At 36.0% G+C, this 19,008-nt stretch overlaps 1 protein-coding gene across 2 annotated transcripts in view; it reads left to right on the forward strand.

Annotated features, from left to right (window-relative positions):
* LOC138705839 (organic cation transporter protein-like) overlaps window positions 1-19,008 on the forward strand; it is a 230,006-nt gene that overhangs the window by 182,533 nt on the left and 28,465 nt on the right. For both annotated transcript variants that reach the window (XM_069834514.1, XM_069834513.1), the window contains exon 6: window positions 4,773-4,938. In XM_069834514.1, coding sequence (XP_069690615.1) covers window positions 4,773-4,938 — 166 coding nt within the window. The remainder of the gene's footprint in view (window positions 1-4,772; window positions 4,939-19,008) is intronic.

Below are 19,008 nucleotides of genomic sequence, written 5' to 3' on the forward strand. Positions count from 1 at the left end.
GAGTAAGTTACCTGGTTGCTGTTTTTTCCGGGGTTTTCTCTCAACCCAATATGAGAAAATGCTGGATAACTATCGGTGCTGGACCCCCGACTCATTTCACCGGCATTATCTCCTTCATCTCATTCAGACGCTAAATAACCTAAGTTGTTGATAAAGCGTCGTAAAATAACCTACATACATACATACATACATACATACATACATACATACATACATACATACATACATACATACATACATACATTAAATTTTATAATATACAGAGAGTGTACAACTCTGATCACTGCTAGAAATACGCGCAACAAGGCATGCTTACATGGCCGGCATAGACTGTGGCATTATCAATCCGTAACATTACAACGAATTGAAGAGAAACGACTAAAAAGCATTTGAAATGTGATTATGGAGAAGAATGGAGCGTGCTGAACGGACATAGAAAATAAGAAATGAAGCTGTGCCAGAAAGAGCGGGCGAAGAAAGAATAATGCTGAAACAGATGAAGAGGAAAAAAATAAATTCTCTGGGTCACTGGCTAAGAAGAAACTGTCTACTGAAGGATGCACTGGAAGGAATGGTGAATGGGAGAAAAGTTCGGGGCAGAAGAAGATATCAGGTGATAGACAACATTAAGATTTATAATAGGCTATGTGTCACATCCGAAGACTAAGAGGAAGATAGAAATGAGGGAAGATTGGAGAATGTTGGGTTTGCAGTGAAAGATCTTCCCTTGGATAGAGAACTATGAATGAAATGACTTTATGAACCTTTTGCGTATTTATACAGTACAGTACTAATATAACTTTGATTAATAATAGCATGCACACAATTACATTTTTATTTCATAATGAGTACTAACCTGTGTTAGAGTTGTACAAAGAGGCGTCCGTCTGCTTTCACACATCACCCCCCCCCCCAAAAAAAAACTGCTCTGAGGAAGGGATATACCGGCATGTAGAATACACCACGTAGTTTTCCGAGTTGGTTTGAATGTTTTTATTTTCGTTTCTGTTTACAAATGGAGAGTATGGGTTTATGATAAGAGGAGTAATTAATGAAGAGCATGTAATACATTTTCTCTTCATATGAAGCTACTTTCCGATATTAGTCCGAGCTCATAACAAATTCTTCACTGTGGTTCATTCAAAGTTTACCGTATGTGTCTGTTATCACTTCGATATTGGAGAACTCCTGCCTACAGATCGAAAGAATGGTCGCACAGGTCTGTAGCTGCTCTCGATGCCGAGATATTACTGAGAAAGGCCGCGCGGCTCAGCTAATTTTATACGCAACTTCGGCGCCCTCATACCCGTAGCGAGGTAATGTGGCATCATTCGACGTGGTCACGCATGTTATATTGATTCATGGCCTCTCTACTAATAACATTAGCATTCGGTTGTAACTTATAGTCTTGCTACGGTAAGCATTTGAAATGCTATAATTTTTATTTTACCACGAATCCGGGAACAGGAGCCCACAATCTACGTCAAAATGTAGTATACAGGAATAACCCTCTCACTATAGATGAAATTTAGAGACAATATAAGAAGAGAAATTGCAAGCATTATGGAAATGCGTATAAATTTTGCATATGAAGTTGTTGGAAATATTTTGCTGTTCTTTTCTCGTTCGCCTAATGTGATTGAATTGCTTACGTAAGTTCTACCTTTCAGGTTCCTTCTTTCAAGGGTTTAACGGTGGCGAACGATATGACCATAATATCGATTGACCACACGGATGAAGAGCATCTTTCTAATCATATTCATGAGGAATTTTAAGTGTGTGCAGTTGTGTTGTTCTAGCCTACATAAAATGGCTTCTTTTTATGTCAGTGCACTGAATGATGAGAGCCAAAATACCGATATACAGAGTGACCAGGCTAAAGATATAGGCTACATAAATAACAGCGTATAATGCGAAAATGGTACATTATAAATTTCTAACGTAAAGCGTAATCGATAAAACATATCTCGGAGATTTGTTCTGTCACACTTGCAAGATAGTTGTTGCGTCACCTTCAGGGCATACCATAAGCGGAATGAGGACACGCTATGCATCAGTCGTGTCCTTGTCAGTCGAAACGTGGACGCCACAGCGTAAAGTGCAGTGTCTTCTGATTTTCATCGATATGGAGAATCATCTCAGAGCCGAAATAAGCTCTTTCGTGGTAATCGTCTGGTTTAAGATGATGGAGCTAGAGTTTGTAAGCACGCAAACAAAGTCGCATTGTGAAGAATGTTGTGAACTGTTCAACGAGGACCTTGGTTTGTCTAATTGACTTACGTGGACTTTAGCGAATGACTAACGCACCTGATCTAAAGTTTCTTCGGTCACATGCTTTTTAGGATATTTTCCTGGTTTTGAAATCGAGCTTCCTGTCTCTCGTAGAGTTCTATCCCACTCGTAAATTCATTTGCGTAGGGACGATATGGGCACCTGGCGAAAGTAATAATTGCACCCCTTGAGTAAAAATAACATATTAATAGTACGATGAAAGAGTAATGGAACGGAGAAAAATTCTCTCCGGCGCCGGGATTTGAACCCGGGTTTCCAGCTCTACGTGCTGATGCTTTATCCACTAAGCCACACCGGATACCACCCGGCGTCGGACAGAATTGTTTCTGATTAAGTTCCCTCTAGTGGCCGCCCTCTGCACTACGTCATAGATGTCTATGAACATAGGACCGAAGTCCACACATGTGCTGAGGTGCACTCGTTATGAGTGACTAGTTGGCCGGGATCCGACGGAATAAGCGCCGTCTTAAATCACGAAGTGATTTACGCATATTATATATATTATTTTTTAATGTACCGAAGTACATATGATATTTCCATGCAGATATTCTGCGTCATCACACCCCAGCACATGTGTGGACTTCGGTCCTATGTTCATAGACATCTATAACGTAGTGCAGAGAGCGGCCACTAGAGGGAACCCAAGAGTTGGAACTTAATCAGAGACAATTCTGTCCGACGCCGGGGTGGTATCCGGTGTGGCTTAGTGGATAAAGCATCAGCACGTAGAGCTGAAAACCCGGGTTCAAATCCCGGCGCCAGAGAGAATTTTTCTCCGTTCCATTACTCTTTCATCGTGTGATGACGTAGAATATCTGCATGGAAATATCATATGTACTTCGGTACATTAAAAAAAAATAATATATATAATAATAGTAGTAATAATAATAGCAGTAACAAGTCATCTCTTTAATGTTGAACACAAGGACGAATTTCACTTATAGTCACACATTTACTAACTCTCTTTCCTTAAATATTGATCGAGAGGAATTTTTCGGCAAAATCATAAATTGTTTCCGTCAAAATCAATATCCACCAAAATTCCATGTTCAGTATTCATCATACTTAATACTTAAGCGAAGTTGTGTCATGCAATTAATGTTTTATTAATTTTAGCTTGTAAAATAAACGTTCAGCAGATGCATTGATCACAAACGTTGTTATAGGGTCTAAAAATTCTCATAGTAATTTCCAACTCGAAGATGAGGGTCTAGGAATGTCACTTATGTTTTATTATTTCAAGTACCGATGTCATCTTATTTTTTTGTTGTCAGTGGAACTGAAATAGATAAGTAGTATATTTCGGAATTTTCTTAATAGTCTCCCCTCGTTTTTTTAGCTTTCTTTCGCGTAGCACAACTTTCAAAATGTCTCATTAGTAATGATATAAAGTTAACAGGGAAGAGTGTTAAAATCTACTTGGAGGATGTAGTGAAGAACTGTTTTCAGAACATGGGAGAAGTGATAATAGGAGAAATAAGAATAAAGTGCGTAAGATTTGCTGTTGATATGGCAGAAGAGAAGATGATACTAAAGGACATGCTACTGGAGCTAAATGTCAACTGTGAACAGTATGGAATGAAGATAAATGTCAACAAGACCGAGACCATGGTCATAGGAAGAAAAATAAAGCGGTAAACTTGCGAATTCTAAATGAGGCTGTAGAGCAAGTGGACAGCTTCAGATACTTGGGGTGTATTATAAACATTAACATGAGCTGCTGCCAGGAAGTCAAAAGGAGAATAGCAAATAGGCTATGCGTTTTGTATTATGCAAAGGCCTATAACACCAGAAAAACGGTATTTCTCAAAATGTCTTGTATTTTATTATTATGATATAATATTATGGTACCTGGTTGGCGGGGTTTTTCCTCAATCCATTAAGAGCAAATGCTGGGTAACTTTCGGCGCTGGACCCTGGACTCATTTCGCTGGCATTATCACCTTCATCTCATTCAGACGCTACATAACCACATCAGTTGATAAAGCGTCATAAAATAACCAATTAAAAGAAATGTCATTATTACTATTCCTTACAAAATAACAGAACGTTTGCTACTGAATAAGGCCTACTTCATTCTTAACCAGTAGCAAACATCCTTAACAAGCCTAGTTATTTGTGGTAATTAATGGAATTTCATGTGCATGACGTTAATATGATATAATGTTATTGATTGAGACATCAGAAGATGAGGCATCCTGTGCTTAAGAGGAAGAAGCTTGTACTTCTGCCAGAAATCGAACACACAGCTCTGATTTTGCAACAGGAAAAGCAGGGGAAAACTCTGAAGTCCCCTTGCCATGTTTAAATGTCTTATAGCCTCTTAAGGAGGGCAATCTCAATCATACGACACATCCGATGCAAAGTTGTTATAAAATATTTTTCTTATGGTCTGTGCTACTGTAATTTCTTTCTATGACTGTTACATGTTCTACTTTATTTTTTTCTTCCAAACTAATAAAAGGTGTTCGTGATTTTAGGTATGGAACTGGTTGGACCTAGGGCTCGTGTCATTGGAGGAGCAGTCATCAGCTCCTTTTACTCGGTTGGCATGGTGCTATTGGCGGCCGTCGCGTGGTGGGTGAAAAATTGGAGGATACTACAAGCTATATACGCCCCGGGATTGATTTGCTTCCTCTACTACTGGTGAGTATTGGTCGCATGACAGTACTGAGGTAAATGTAGCTTTATTAACACTTCCCACAATAAAAGTGTAGTTTTAATACGAAATATTGTTGTTACAATGCATTCTTTCATCTGTGATCACAGTATGATCTCATAATACATGTCTTGCGGTACTTAAAATACTTAACTGCAGACCTGATTCTATGTTTTTTATGCAATTGATTGATCATTGCTTGGCAAATAAAGATGCAGAATAATCGGCCTTGGAATCGAATTTTAGGAAAACCAAGATTTTTTTCATATTCCGTTGTCTGTCACTTAAGTGATTTAGTTAGGTTCCCAGGTAGACAGTTGGATTTATATCCCTTTGATAGCGAATAAAATGTGCTCTTTTGCCTTGTGTGTTCATTATCTTACGCAATAATCTCGTGCCGTTCTGACTACAAAGATCAGAGACCCACTATTTGTGAAAACATATCGAGGGTAACATACCAGAAGGGCGTATCAAAATATTTTAATATAACCTATTTATATTTGAAAACTATCGTTTGGGAATTACAATGGGCATGAGGAAGAATCAAAGAAAGTACCTTTTATGTACGCAAGGCTAAGAAAAATTATTCCATATTTAAATGGCTCTAATGTAAACTTGCAGTTTTGTTGATACACTCTTCTGATATGATGTCCGCGATATAATATCGATTCAGAATCCTCATAAGCGTTAGGACGGAATGAACCGAAAGGAGCAATCCTAGAAGTAAACGACGGTATAACATCCATAACAATTATGAACTTGGTCACTCCAATGCCTTGTAAGCGTTTTGATCTTCCTTGTCATTTGGCCGGTATTTTTTAGTTAATCTCGGTAGAGTTTTTTTTTTATACAGGATGTATCAAAATTAATAGCGAAAACTGAAACGTTTGTAACCAAATAGCCGCCACTCACTTCATTATGAAATGTCGTCCGAGTTAATGCAAATTTATTTGAGTTTACTTCTCCATCTAATTTGGCTCAAATTTCACTCATGGCTTACCTTAATTAGGAGTACAATACTACTTCAGACGTTACATGTTACAATTTACTGTACACTCTTACCTGTTAAAGGAGGTGTTCCACCTCTCGGCAATGTTCATTTTTATGAACAAGAGCACATCGCGGACCCATGTTTACTGGAACTTTTTTTGTTTCTATTATCACATACTTTCAACCGTTTCAGTTTTCGCTATTAATTTTGGTCCAGCCTGTATATTTATAACAAGAAGTATTTTAAATTACGTACACCTATTTTCTTTCTGAACGATGCCAGTTATAATTTGTATCTTCCTCTTATATGAAAATATTGACTAATTACAAGAGAATTGCAATTTATTTTTCTAGTAAATACATTTTTCATCATGCGTCTCACTTCACTTGGGATTACGCAATGAAGTTACATATCACTTTGTCATTAAAGACGTGGTGCATGAACGTAGAAGAGGAACTATTCTACATCACGATAACTATTAATACGTATTCATAGAAAACCGTTACAACATCGTCTGTCTCTATTACAAATCCCACTTTGATGCGTCGGAATCTGAACCAGAGCCTCCATTATGGAAAGTTGACGGTTTAGCTTTGCGGCTAAGGTTGCGGTGGAGGAAATTTTTTTTTTATTTCATCTCTCGACTTCTCTCTGGAGAGTCGAAACATGAAGTAACTGGAGCGTGCACCGAATCGATCGCTGACCAGAAGACGGTTAACCTCCTTTAAATATTGATTACTTAACGACTAAAATTTCGTGAGTTAAAATTTAATTATAGACCTATTCTAAAAATACGATATTGTTATACAGAGCAATGTTTCTTAACCTTTTTGATGATGGGGCCCCCTTTTCCTCACTTTACTTTAGTGCGGCCCCCTGGCCTAAGATGTAGAAGCATAGATGTCCAATTGTAACTCGTACGAGGCAACCCCTGGCGTAAGCAATCCGCAGTGCATATTCTATAAGGTCGTTTTTCCTATTTTACATGGGACGTTATTGACCTTAGCAGAGCATGCTTGACGTGCAATATCTCCTGGTTCTACAGGCGTTTGGATATCCATGAAGTAGTAGAACAGTCATTCTCAAATGGGGGATCGTAGCCCTGTAAAGAGCAGTTAAGGGATGAAATGGGTGACATTTCTATTTTCAACATTTTTTAAGCTAGAGACTTAATTTTTTCTGCATAGCAACCTCTGGTTATTAGTATTAATGCACACAAGCTTCATTTCTATAAATTGTCGGCCTCTGTAATTGATACAGCGCTGGCCTTCTGTGCTCATGGTTGCGGGTTCGATCCCGGCCAGGTCGATAGCATTTAAGTGTGGTTAAATGCGACAGGCTCATATTACTAGATTTACTGGGATGTAAAAGAACTCCTGCGGGACAAAATTCCGGCACACCGGCGATGCTGATATAACCTCTGCAGTTGCGAGCGTCGTTAAATAAACCATAATTTAAATTTAACTTTCTATAAATTTAATACTTTTTTAGTTATTACGTATTGTTCTTAATTTTACTTTTTCAAAATGTATCGACTCCCACAAAATATAAGTTACAGATCTGAAAAAAATTGCACAGCATCTTTGAAATACATTTAATGTATAAGTAACCTGCAAGTCAGTTAAAACAATTAATCTGTAGCGTCCGAATAATATATTTTACTTATTACTTTTTTTAAATACAGTATATACATTATTAAAGGAAGCACTGTATATTTGTTAACCATACTTTTTCATAACATACAGTAAAAAGTTCAACTTCTTATCATGATCTTTGTTTGCGAGCTTATACAGTAGTATTTGAATGTGAGTAAATGCAGCAAAAAATAAAAGTGTGGAAAAATGACTTTAAAATATCGATTTTTCATCACGAGAACTTGCTTGTAATTATGAAATATAACCAAAGCATGAATTTTAAGGACGATTATGTTGACTATTACACTTTTACTACGTCACACTACTTTTGACCAATAAAGCGGTGCGAAAGGACGTCTTTCAACCAATCATGGCTGCTTATAGCACAATTTTATCGCGTCCCTAGCATTTGTTTAATTTTATCGCGTCCCTAGCATTTGTTTATTTTTGTCACTACCCTAGCATTTGTTTCTTTGTTTGCCAACATTTCAAATTGCACTGGTCTGGATGTCAAAAAACAGAAAATTACAAACCACTCCAGTCGATGCACAGCACTTTCAAATATGACTCGGATTGCCATTCAAGAGCAAGAATTAATAAAGATCACTGGTCATAGCTATGCATCTTCCCTGAAACCCTATTTACAAATAAATTAAGAGCACCATTCGGAAATCCTGAATAAGTTGAGGGATACACCATGTACATCAACGAGTTCACTTCTTTTACGCACACGTCCAATATAACATCAACTGAACCACCAACTACTAAAACATTCAAATTTGAAAATTGTACTTTCATTTCTTTTAAAATTATTCATGTTTATTTTTTATTTCATCATCGTTAATTAAAACGTTTCTTGTTTATTTCATCATCCCTAATTAAAACTTTTCTAACACTCGTTTATATTATTTAGGTTATGTTTGTTATAGCTTCTGCTATATTATATTATAGATATTCACGTATCAGAGATTGTTTAATACTAAGATTTATTGAAAATCGTCTGTCAAGTGACGTTGATTACTGGGATCGGGATAATTGAAGTGGAATGCAACTGTTTTAATAAAAATGAAACTGAATCAACAAAGCCTTCTTGACCAGTAACCTTCCACAGAGTTCAATGAAGATTCCATAGTTGGCACAACTGATAGGCCTATCAAGAAAAGAGCTAATAATAACACACTACTGCCATCTACTAGCGTAATATTTATAATGTTGAGATGGTACAAATTTGAAGACAGTTTTGTATTTTCGTAAGTCAATTAATATTTTATTGTATTGGAGTACTTCGTTACTTGTAATCTTTATATACTTTCTTCTAATCGTGTTCCACTCGCAGATTTATCGATAGAATCAAAACCTCTAGTGAGATTACTGTTGATAAAATTGGCCAACATGTAAATGAAAGATCAATTATTATTTATTTTTCTGCAAAAACCGAAAGTGGGTTTTTTCTCGAAAAATGACCAAAGTTTCACCCATCTCCTCCCTTAATGAGGAACCGCGAACAAACTAATAATAATAAAATTATTATCATTATTATTTCTATTCTTATTATTAATATTATTGTTATTGCAAATTTTCAAATTGAATATAGGCTAATATTGTTTAATTATATCCATGATTAACAATTCAAAATATAATGCATTACATTACTTCAGATCTGTCTCTGATTTAGGTTCTGGCTGATATGTACATCTATTTATCAGGCAGCACATCTCACTTGACGATATGTCTCAGAGGAAAAAACAATTTTATTGTTGGTATGCGTCTGATGTCTGATTTTAGTGTAATATGTAGCTATTCGGCGGTGTATGCAATGGAGGGGGAAAGGAACTAGGCATCCTGCCCCACTATCTCCTGGCCTAGTTGCCTCATAAGTGGTGCCTTGTTAGTGTCACTTGTGAGGTTCAGACCTGTCTTCGGACAGTTGATTAAACAACTACTTCAGATCTATATTCATTAACAATATCGTAATGGCCTAATTCAAATCAATTTAGATCGCTGCAATGTTTTTAAAATAAACCAAATTTCAGACTATTATCTTCCACATTCTACACCTTAAGCCAGGGGCCACACTAAAGTAATGAGAGGAAAAGGGGGAGGAGGCCTCATCCAAAGGGCTGAGAAACACTGGAGCAGGATTTAGAACGAGTAATATGAAATTCCATATCAAATAAAAAAAAAGGTTAATAATTAAATATTGTCTTTATTTAATGCAAAAATACTCTTATGTTTAAATTTTTGTAGAACAGATTTTTAAAAATTATTATTATTATTATTATTATTATTATTATTATTATTATTATTATTATTATTATTATTATTATTATTATTATTACGTTTTGCAGCCCTCCATCAATTGCCCTACGGACCCCCAGGTTGAAAATGACTGGTATAGAAAACACTCCATTTCATTATATTGCAGTCATCTCTCTCTTACAAATATATTTCAGACAGAATAAATTATCTGATATACTCAAGATATTGTGCATTTTGTCAGATCAGTATCACATTTTAAATAGCTTGGTTTAGTTTTTAGACTGTTCGACATTACGATTAACAAAATTATATTTCACGATTTGGGTTCACTATAACCGAGTTCACTATATCTAGAGATCTTCTGCATAATTGTTCACACAGCGACGTAAAGTAGCTTCAGGTACATTGAATTTCTTGGCGGCAGCATTGACAGGGGCTCCATTTCTTACTTCCTGCATTGTTTCCTTCATTGAATTTTTGCTTCATCTTTTCCGCTCTGTCTTCCAAATATACGCTGTTCCCATGGCTATACCCTGAAATTCGAATTAGATTACGGTATTACAAAATAAGAAAGGAACTAGATATAGGAACTTAAAAAATAGAGTGGCGGGTAAGATGACGAAATCGTCATTTTACCCCCTGCATCATTCGTCATCTTAACCGAAGATGCCATGTTTTAGTTGACATTAATGTATACGAGAGTTTATAAAATATTTTTAATTAATCTTCATTAGGAAATCCTGAAACGTATGTATTTAGAAGAAAATAAATTAAGTTCAAAGTTCAATGATACTTACATGAAACTTATTTTATAACTCTGAAAAATAGTAGCGAAATGCGTTTCTGCTTGCAAGCTTCTATTCTCATCAAAACCAGATGGTCAAACAGGTTCCGTTCAACAGCAATGCCTTCAGAGGCGCTGTAAGGAAGTAACACTACATAACATAAGTGGTACTATCTGTGAAAACTTCGGAAAAATTATTTGTCATCTTAACCTCCTCGTCAACTTACCCGATCCTCCCCTACTTACGAAGAGGTGAAGAGAACAGTTTTTCAGAACTCTTTTTAGCAATTGTACCAATAGGTCTACTAACAGAAGCAAACCGTATTTGGGAAAATTTGCCTCAAAATGGATGTGCATAATACAAACTCTTAAACAACAGTCGTAGTCTAAGAAATTGTTACTCCATCATTTACGTACATTCCTCGTTATTACAAGTTTTACACTTTAGAGCAGGCGGTGAAAAATATTATATATGCTGCCAACAGGCAAATCATTACTCAGAAGTCCATAACAGATTTTGGCAGACGAAACTCATAAACATGTTTACCCGGTAAAAATAGTTGCATTTTAATAGTGTGAGGAAGAAGACAGGTCCAGGTAGATGCATCGGTGCTAATAGTCACGCGTCTTTATGTATGCACTCTTTCATCGCCAGATTCTGTATTCCAGACTCCTCGCTTGTACGGTCTGTACATTCTCAAGGTGTATTTTCTACGTTAATCCAAAAACATTAAGATAAAATTAGTAAGATCAATATTCTCGGATTACAATATCTTCTGTAAAATAGTTCTATACTTGCCCTATCCACCCTGAATAATAGGTTTATAGAATAGTGCAAGATAAAGAATGTTCAGTGCCTCATAAGTGGTGCATTTTTGTATCACTTGTGAGATTCAGATGTTTTCGGACAATCGACTAAACAACAAGAAGTGCAGCGAAAAGATTATTCCCATTCATCCAGACGATATTTCAAATCCTAATTTGCGTCCCGTAAATGCTGACAAATGTGTTATCAGTACTAAAAGGATGTGATTATGGAAAGAAAGTTTTTGAATAAATGTATTTTATTTATGTAGTTTCTTAACCAAAATCATTTTTAAAAGTAGACCTAGCATTGCTTGAACCGCTGTTATTGCTGCCGTGTGACACCTGGTGAGAAACAGTTGACAGTTGGCGCAAATAGTTGAAAGTCAAGGTTAAAGTTTCTTTCGCACTAGTCTTGAATAAGATATTTATGATACTGAACCGTGAAGGGACCCTTTTTGTTTCGAGTGTGGAATTTTGCGGAACGAGTCGCACGCTATCGTGTAACATCGTATAATAGTATTTTTTAACAAGCTTGCCCAGTGTTAAAAGATTAATTTTTAGAGTGGCTGTCTAAAAATTAAATTAATATCACCCAGCTTTAGTTTTCGTTTCATGTAATTGAACCATCTCAAAACTTGTATAGTGAATTAGTCAAAATTGAATATCACCTATGGTTAATATTCTTATTCTCGTAAAATTCAACAGTTTGTGTTTAATGTCATTTTAAGTCGTTATTTACGCTGTCGCTACACAAATTATTCATAGGCGACAAGATGATAATGGGACTACAAAAAATGGTGGAACGTGCATGTCAAGAAAAACAGAAATATTATACAGTAGTCTGAACGAACTGTCAACTACAAATCGCACAGGATCCTCCAGGGTTCGAACACCGGTATACCGTTTGCACAGGAGTCAGCTGACTCAGCTACGTCTGGGCCACACCCCATTTCGAATTATGATAAAATGCACAAAATGGGCTTCCATTTATTCTCTTGTTTACAGTACACACACAGTAGCTCTCCAGTAACTACGTTAAAATATTTGTCTTTCACTGAAGGCAGAAGACAAGGTTTTGTTTTTCAGAATTCTCTGCACATGCAGGCCTCAGTTTTATCGCTCATAACCCCAGTAATCGTCCCCTCGCTGGCTTCAACTGGCGAGGGAGGACAATAGAACAGAGTTAGGGAGGGAAAGGGGAAATTTGAAAGGGACAAATGACTGTAAGCGAGAAGAGTTTGTGCGGAAATCGAGCGGAAAGAAAGTTCTATTCAGAGGCGAAGAAATAAGCTGCATTTAAGAATTATAAGTATCTGTGAAATGAGAAAGGCGTCAGTGTATAAGTAGAGCTGGTGCTCATAGGGACACTTAAAAAGCAATTGGTTAAACAAACAATTTTATAATGTAGTTAAATATTTCAATTATTGGTTATGGTTAACAGTTATGGACATCAGTATTGTTACTTATTTACTACACAGCTCAGGAGAATAGAAGCGGCTGGTAATGTGATTGAGGAGATGAGTTTCTGGATATCCATTTTAGAATCATGAGCGTAGTGAAGATTCAAATAGTTCTTCTAAGACCTTAGTTTAAAACACTATTAAATAATGTAGAATAAAGTGCAAATAATTATTTGAAGGCTAAATCCATACAGATTGCTCAATCATAAACCGAGTGAAAAGAGAAAATAAGACGTTCAAGTAAAGTGTGGAACTGGATGATGATGATGATGATGATGATGATGATGATGATTACGATTATTATTTTATTATTTATTTATTATTATCATTATTATTATTATTATTATTCATTGTAATTGTTATTATAAATTATGGTAGTGATAGAGTTGATTGTTGTCCTCATTGGTTTAATGACTAGTGGACTAGTCATTAGTCATTCTCATTAGTCATTACAAGTTCATACATTTTCTGGACGAGGAAATCCAATGTATAACCAAAGTCACCGTTTCTGACGTGTGAAATATGTAGTGGGAATGTTGAGAGCGATATCTTAACTTTGTCGCAGTGTGTGGGAGAGAAAGCTTACAACTATGATTGGCAGACTGCTGACGTGACGTGTACTTGTGTGGTACCGTTCTCAGCTTCACTGGCAACAAGTGCTCACCGACTGGCTTTTTACTTATGGACACACGCCAGAAACGCTGGCGTTGGCTGTACTGTACGTTACCTATTTCTTCCTCCAAGAAGGAGTTCTACGTCACACATTTATTAAACAACGAATTAAATAACAAGAAATACATTTTATTATTCGAAGTTAAGTTCGTTATTTTCGATGAGAGTCTGCCACTTTTCTGCAATTATTTAAATTTTGCGACGATGTCATTCCTTGAATTTGGACATAAAAATCTCTTTTAAAGACTTCTGAGGTAATCAAAAGGATAAAAGTGCCGTCCATTCATGAAATGAGCCATGTACGGAATAAATGTATAGAGGGTTCGAGTTTAGAAAATATAATTGGATATATAGGCGTCTTTAGCGTACACCCCTGCTCTTTGTAATACAACTGAAATTAGTGATTTACTTATTTTCTAACGTTTACAAATCAACAGAAATAAATCTAAATACTGTAACTAAGTTTTGCTTCAAATATAAACGCTTTATATTGCTTATAAGTAGACTTATATTACTTCATTTTGTATTTCCAATAACCGAATAAATGAAATAGGTTTACTTCTATTATTTTATGTTAAGTTAGAAAATACGTAAATAATTTATTCCAATTACATTACAAAGAAGGGGATGTTCGCTATTTTCTAAACCCCGAACGCTTATAGTCGAAGTTGTAATAATGTCTGGGAAGAAACTGAGATGCTGTAAAACCTCGATACAGTATAGTGAAGTTCTTGAGAATTGGCTTACGTCAATCGTGACCTATGGGTAATATATTGGTAATGAATTCACTTTCGGTTGACGAGCAGCGTATATGCAAAGAATCGTATAACCGGTCCAATTGTTACTGTATTAATAGCCCAAACATCTGAAAAAAGTCAAGTATGTTTATACCTTCAAAATTCCACCAAAAACACAACTTGTTAATTGAAGGGTTCAGAGCCACAGTGGGCCAAGCGCCATTTATTAAAAACGGAGAAAGCAAGGGTTAAAGTTAAGTGAATACCATAGTTTAATGAAGATTGACATATCATTTAGTTTTAATGTGTATACTTCATATTACTTGCTATATGTTTCTATTGAATTATGGTAATAACTTCATTTTAACCCATGTTTTCTACGGTTTTAGTAAATGGCGCTTGGCCCACTATGGTTCTGAACCCTTCAATTAAGTTGTGTTGAAATTACGGATTACCCAATGTATTTTGTCCAGATTGCTTAAAAAGATCCGCTTTCGTGATGTGTGATTATCCTTTTCTAAAATCGGTCACCGAAAGGATTTTGGAATAACTGACAATAGATCTCATTCAGTCGCTGTTCATTCGTCAATTCATATTAATCCGTTAGATGCTAGTTACTCGTAAATGAAGCTTCGCAAGTGAAACAAAACATTTGATTGCGAAAGGCCAGTGTTGTTGACAGTTTTATAATGGTTTTCATCTTCCAATGTAGGTCACAGAGCTCCTTCTTTAGAGGCAGCCGCGATCGAGATTTTTTGTCTGTCAAGCTGATGTCACTTTTATTGAAACACTTGAACCAAATTGTTGCAGAACTTAGTTTACTATGCTTTAATCCTTCAACTTTAATGTTATACATTTCTTCGACAGCTGCTTTTGCATGTAAGTTTTCTTTTCTAACAATGCTGCAGAATTACGTAAATCTTTCTTTTGTAACGAACCGGTATTCTGAAACTTCTGAAATTGACATTGAACCAGATTTTTTGTCATAACAAAATAAACACAACTATAAGCGTGGTGTTTTCAAGTAAGCCTGATATTAAAACAACATATGCAATTTCAGGAATCTTTCAGAAATTAAACATTAAAAGTAGATTGTAAGCTGACATATCAATGACTTTGCAATCAACGTAATTGTAACCATTTTTTGAACCTAAGTTAATAGATTCTTTTCTCTTTTGGAGCAACTATTAGAAGAGCAGATGCATCAAAGCTGCGTCAAACATTGCACCAAGGTCGGCGTAGGACTGTTTTTTATTGCATTTTTATTCGTTCCTTATATTTATTCGTGATTTATTTCTGTCTCGATTCCAAAATCCAGCGCAGCTGTATCGTACATAATATATTCTTTTTGTACTGACGGAAATATGTCCGCGAGCGTCTGAACGTCATTGGCATTCATTCAAATGGTGCAAATGTCCCTGAAGTTACATCATCGAAGCGTGCAAACTAGTGCTGGGCGGTATGTTCCATTTGTACAAATCGACGCAGGTACAGAGGCGTGCTATATTTTAGACCAATCCCGTGACTTGGCTGAAGGGGCCAACAGGCATTCTATCTTGGTCCTACAGTGTGGGAGGAGTGCGTAATCGAATGTCGTAAACGGAACTGCATACGTTAGAAAGAGTCATCTGTATTTCACCCAAGACTGCAATATAAACACTACAGCTATAGCTAGTTGCGTGCATAGTTACTTTTAAAATATTCCTAACCATACAAATTGAGCCCGCATATGTCTGCAAACATATCCTATAAGTTAAATATCAAAAATATGTTTGTAAAATTTAAAACAAAATCACTGTACAAGCGCAATAATAATTATTCATATAACAATAGAATAAAATACCAGTGAATTTACTTTATCCTTTGCTATTACAATATATTGTACAATGGAAATTATTCTGTCATTCATCTCGTTGAAACTCTGAAGAACATTGTAGGGAATAAATTATATATAGTCCCGACGCTGTTATTTCCGGCGTGACTCCGCCTCTTTGCTTACGTCGTAGAAAGTGAAGGCTCTATAAAGTCTAGGTAGATAGTATCGTTCGCCATTTTTGTTCTTACGTTGCCGAGCTACCATACGAGGAATCTATTTGCCACACCGTTAAATATTATCATGTCCTATGATAATAAATCAAACGCAATGTAATTCAGCAAATAATTGAGCGGCAAATAACGTCTTCGTGTGCTTTCTGCGAACGCCAACGAAAGAGCTAAAATGGCGGACGATTATATTAAGTATTTATCGAGCCTTAAGAAATGATTCCGCGAATCACAAGACGCACACGTTTAAATATAGCCGACCTGCAACGCGATTGGCTGCCGGAAATTAGAGCGACGAGACTATAGTTGTCAAACCTCAGTGCGTTTCTGGTACCCTACATTACGGAAATTGAAATACAAATCAGGCTTATGAAGGGCTTTATAAGCATTATTACTTACTTCCTTATTTACTTACTGGCTTTTAAGGAACCCGGAGGTTCATTGCCGCCCTCACATAAGCCCGCCATTGGTCCCTATCCTGAGCAAGATTAATCCAGTCTCTATCATCATATCTCACCTCCCTCAAATCCATTTTAATATTATCTTCCCATCTACGTCTCGGCCTCCCTAAAGGTCTTTTTCCCTCCGGCCTCCCAACTAACACTCTGTATGCATTTCTGGATTCGCCCATACGTGCTACACGCCCTGCCCATCTCAAACGTCTGGATTTAATGTTCCTAATTATGTCAGGTGAAGAATACAATGCGTGTAGTTGTGTAACTTTCTCCATTCTCCTGTAACTTCATCCCTCATAGCCCCAAATATTTTCCTAAGCACCTTATTCTCAAACATCCTTAACCTATGTTCCTCTCTCAAAGTGAGAGTCCAAGTTTCAAAACCATACAGAACAACCGGTAATATAACTGTTTTATAAATTCTAACTTTCAGATTTTTTGACAGCAGACTGGATCATAAAAGTTTCTCAATCGAATAATAACAGGCATTTCCCATATTTATTCTGTGTTTAATTTCTTCCCGAGTATCATTTATATTTGTTACTGTTGCTCCCAGATATTTGAATTTCTCCACCTCTTCAAAAGATAAATTTCCAATTTTTATATTTCCATTTCGTACAATATTCTGGTCACGAGACATAATCATATACTTTGTCTTTTCGGGATTTACTTCCAAACCTATCTCTTTATTTGCTTCCAGTAAAATTTCCGTGTTTTCCCTAATCGTTTGTGGATTTTCTCCTAACATATTCACGTCATCCGCATAGACAAGCAGCTGATGTAACCCGTTCAATTCCAAACCCTCTCTGTTATCTTGGACTTTTCTAATGGCATACTCTAGAGCAAAGTTAAAAAGTAAAGGTGATAGTGCATCTCCTTGCTTTAGCCCACAGTGAATTGGAAACGCATCTGACCTATACGAACTCTGCTGTACGTTTCACTGAGACACATTTTAATTAATCGAACTAGTTAGCTAAATAAAATATTTCTATCAGTAAAAAAATTATCATATCGCAATCAATTTGGCTCTAAATGGTTAAATTTAATATCGGTGAAAGTTTGCATTTTACATTTTTTATAGGTACACAGAATATAGAGATAATATTTTGAATCGACAAAAAATACATTTCGAGACTTTTGTAGAAATACCAGTGCATTATTTATTATCCCTTACTGCTGAAAAAGTGGTTTTAGGAATGCTGTTTCTCTGTCTGCCTGTGTATAGCGATTTATCCTATTGTGTGAATTTTGTTCACTTTCAGGATCTAGAAGTCACTACAACTGAAAATGATGCACGAGAAATATAATCATGGCCACAAAAAGTAATGAGTATTTTAAAACTAACATAAAATAGCCGATTTATTGAAAGCGACTCAAACGATTTTTGTTATTATTTGTTTTTAACAAAAATGTCATGTGCAATAAGAAACTGCACAGAGTCATAGACAGTATGTCTCCAAAATTGTTTTTTGCGAGAAAAATTAATAAAAATTTTCCTTCAATAAAGAATTTCTTCAGAATTGTTTGTTGTTGTTTAATCAACTGTCCGGAGACAGGTCTGAACCTCACAAGTGATACCAATAAGGCACTATTTATGAGGCAATTAGGCCAGGAGATGATGGGGTAGGGTGGCCAGTTCCTTTCCTCCTCCATTGCATACATCGTCGATTAACTACATATTACACTAATCAGACTTCAGATGCATGCAAACAATTGTTTTTCCTCTGACACATATCAAGTGAGATGTACTGCCTTATAATAATAGATGTACATATCAGCCAGAACCTAATCAGAGGTACTTCAGATATTACTTGCACATAAAGCTGTCTCCGCTAATTACTTCGAAAAATCAACTTATTTTCTGTCGTTATTAGAAACGGTCCAAAATGAAAAAAATATCTATTTTGTGCGAGATCGTGCGTATTTGCTTGGTTTCCGCACAAAACCAATCCGCGGAAAGTCTAAAATTCCACATTCAGTATTCCCAACCTAACACACATAACAATTTCCCTCTTCTTACCGCGTAGGTGGCATATTGCTTTTACTGCTTTAGGCTTTTAACATATTATTTTTAGAGACGTTCAATATAGTAATAATTATAAATTGGAAACTTACCACTGCAATTTCACCTAAATTACACTGTTAATTACTGTTTTTAAATATTTGCAAAAATTAAGTAAACTCTACAACTCCACTAAAGTTACTGCATTCGTGA

This window comes from Periplaneta americana, chromosome 9 (genome assembly GCF_040183065.1).
Source record: "Periplaneta americana isolate PAMFEO1 chromosome 9, P.americana_PAMFEO1_priV1, whole genome shotgun sequence".
NCBI classification, from domain to species: Eukaryota; Metazoa; Arthropoda; class Insecta; order Blattodea; family Blattidae; genus Periplaneta; species Periplaneta americana.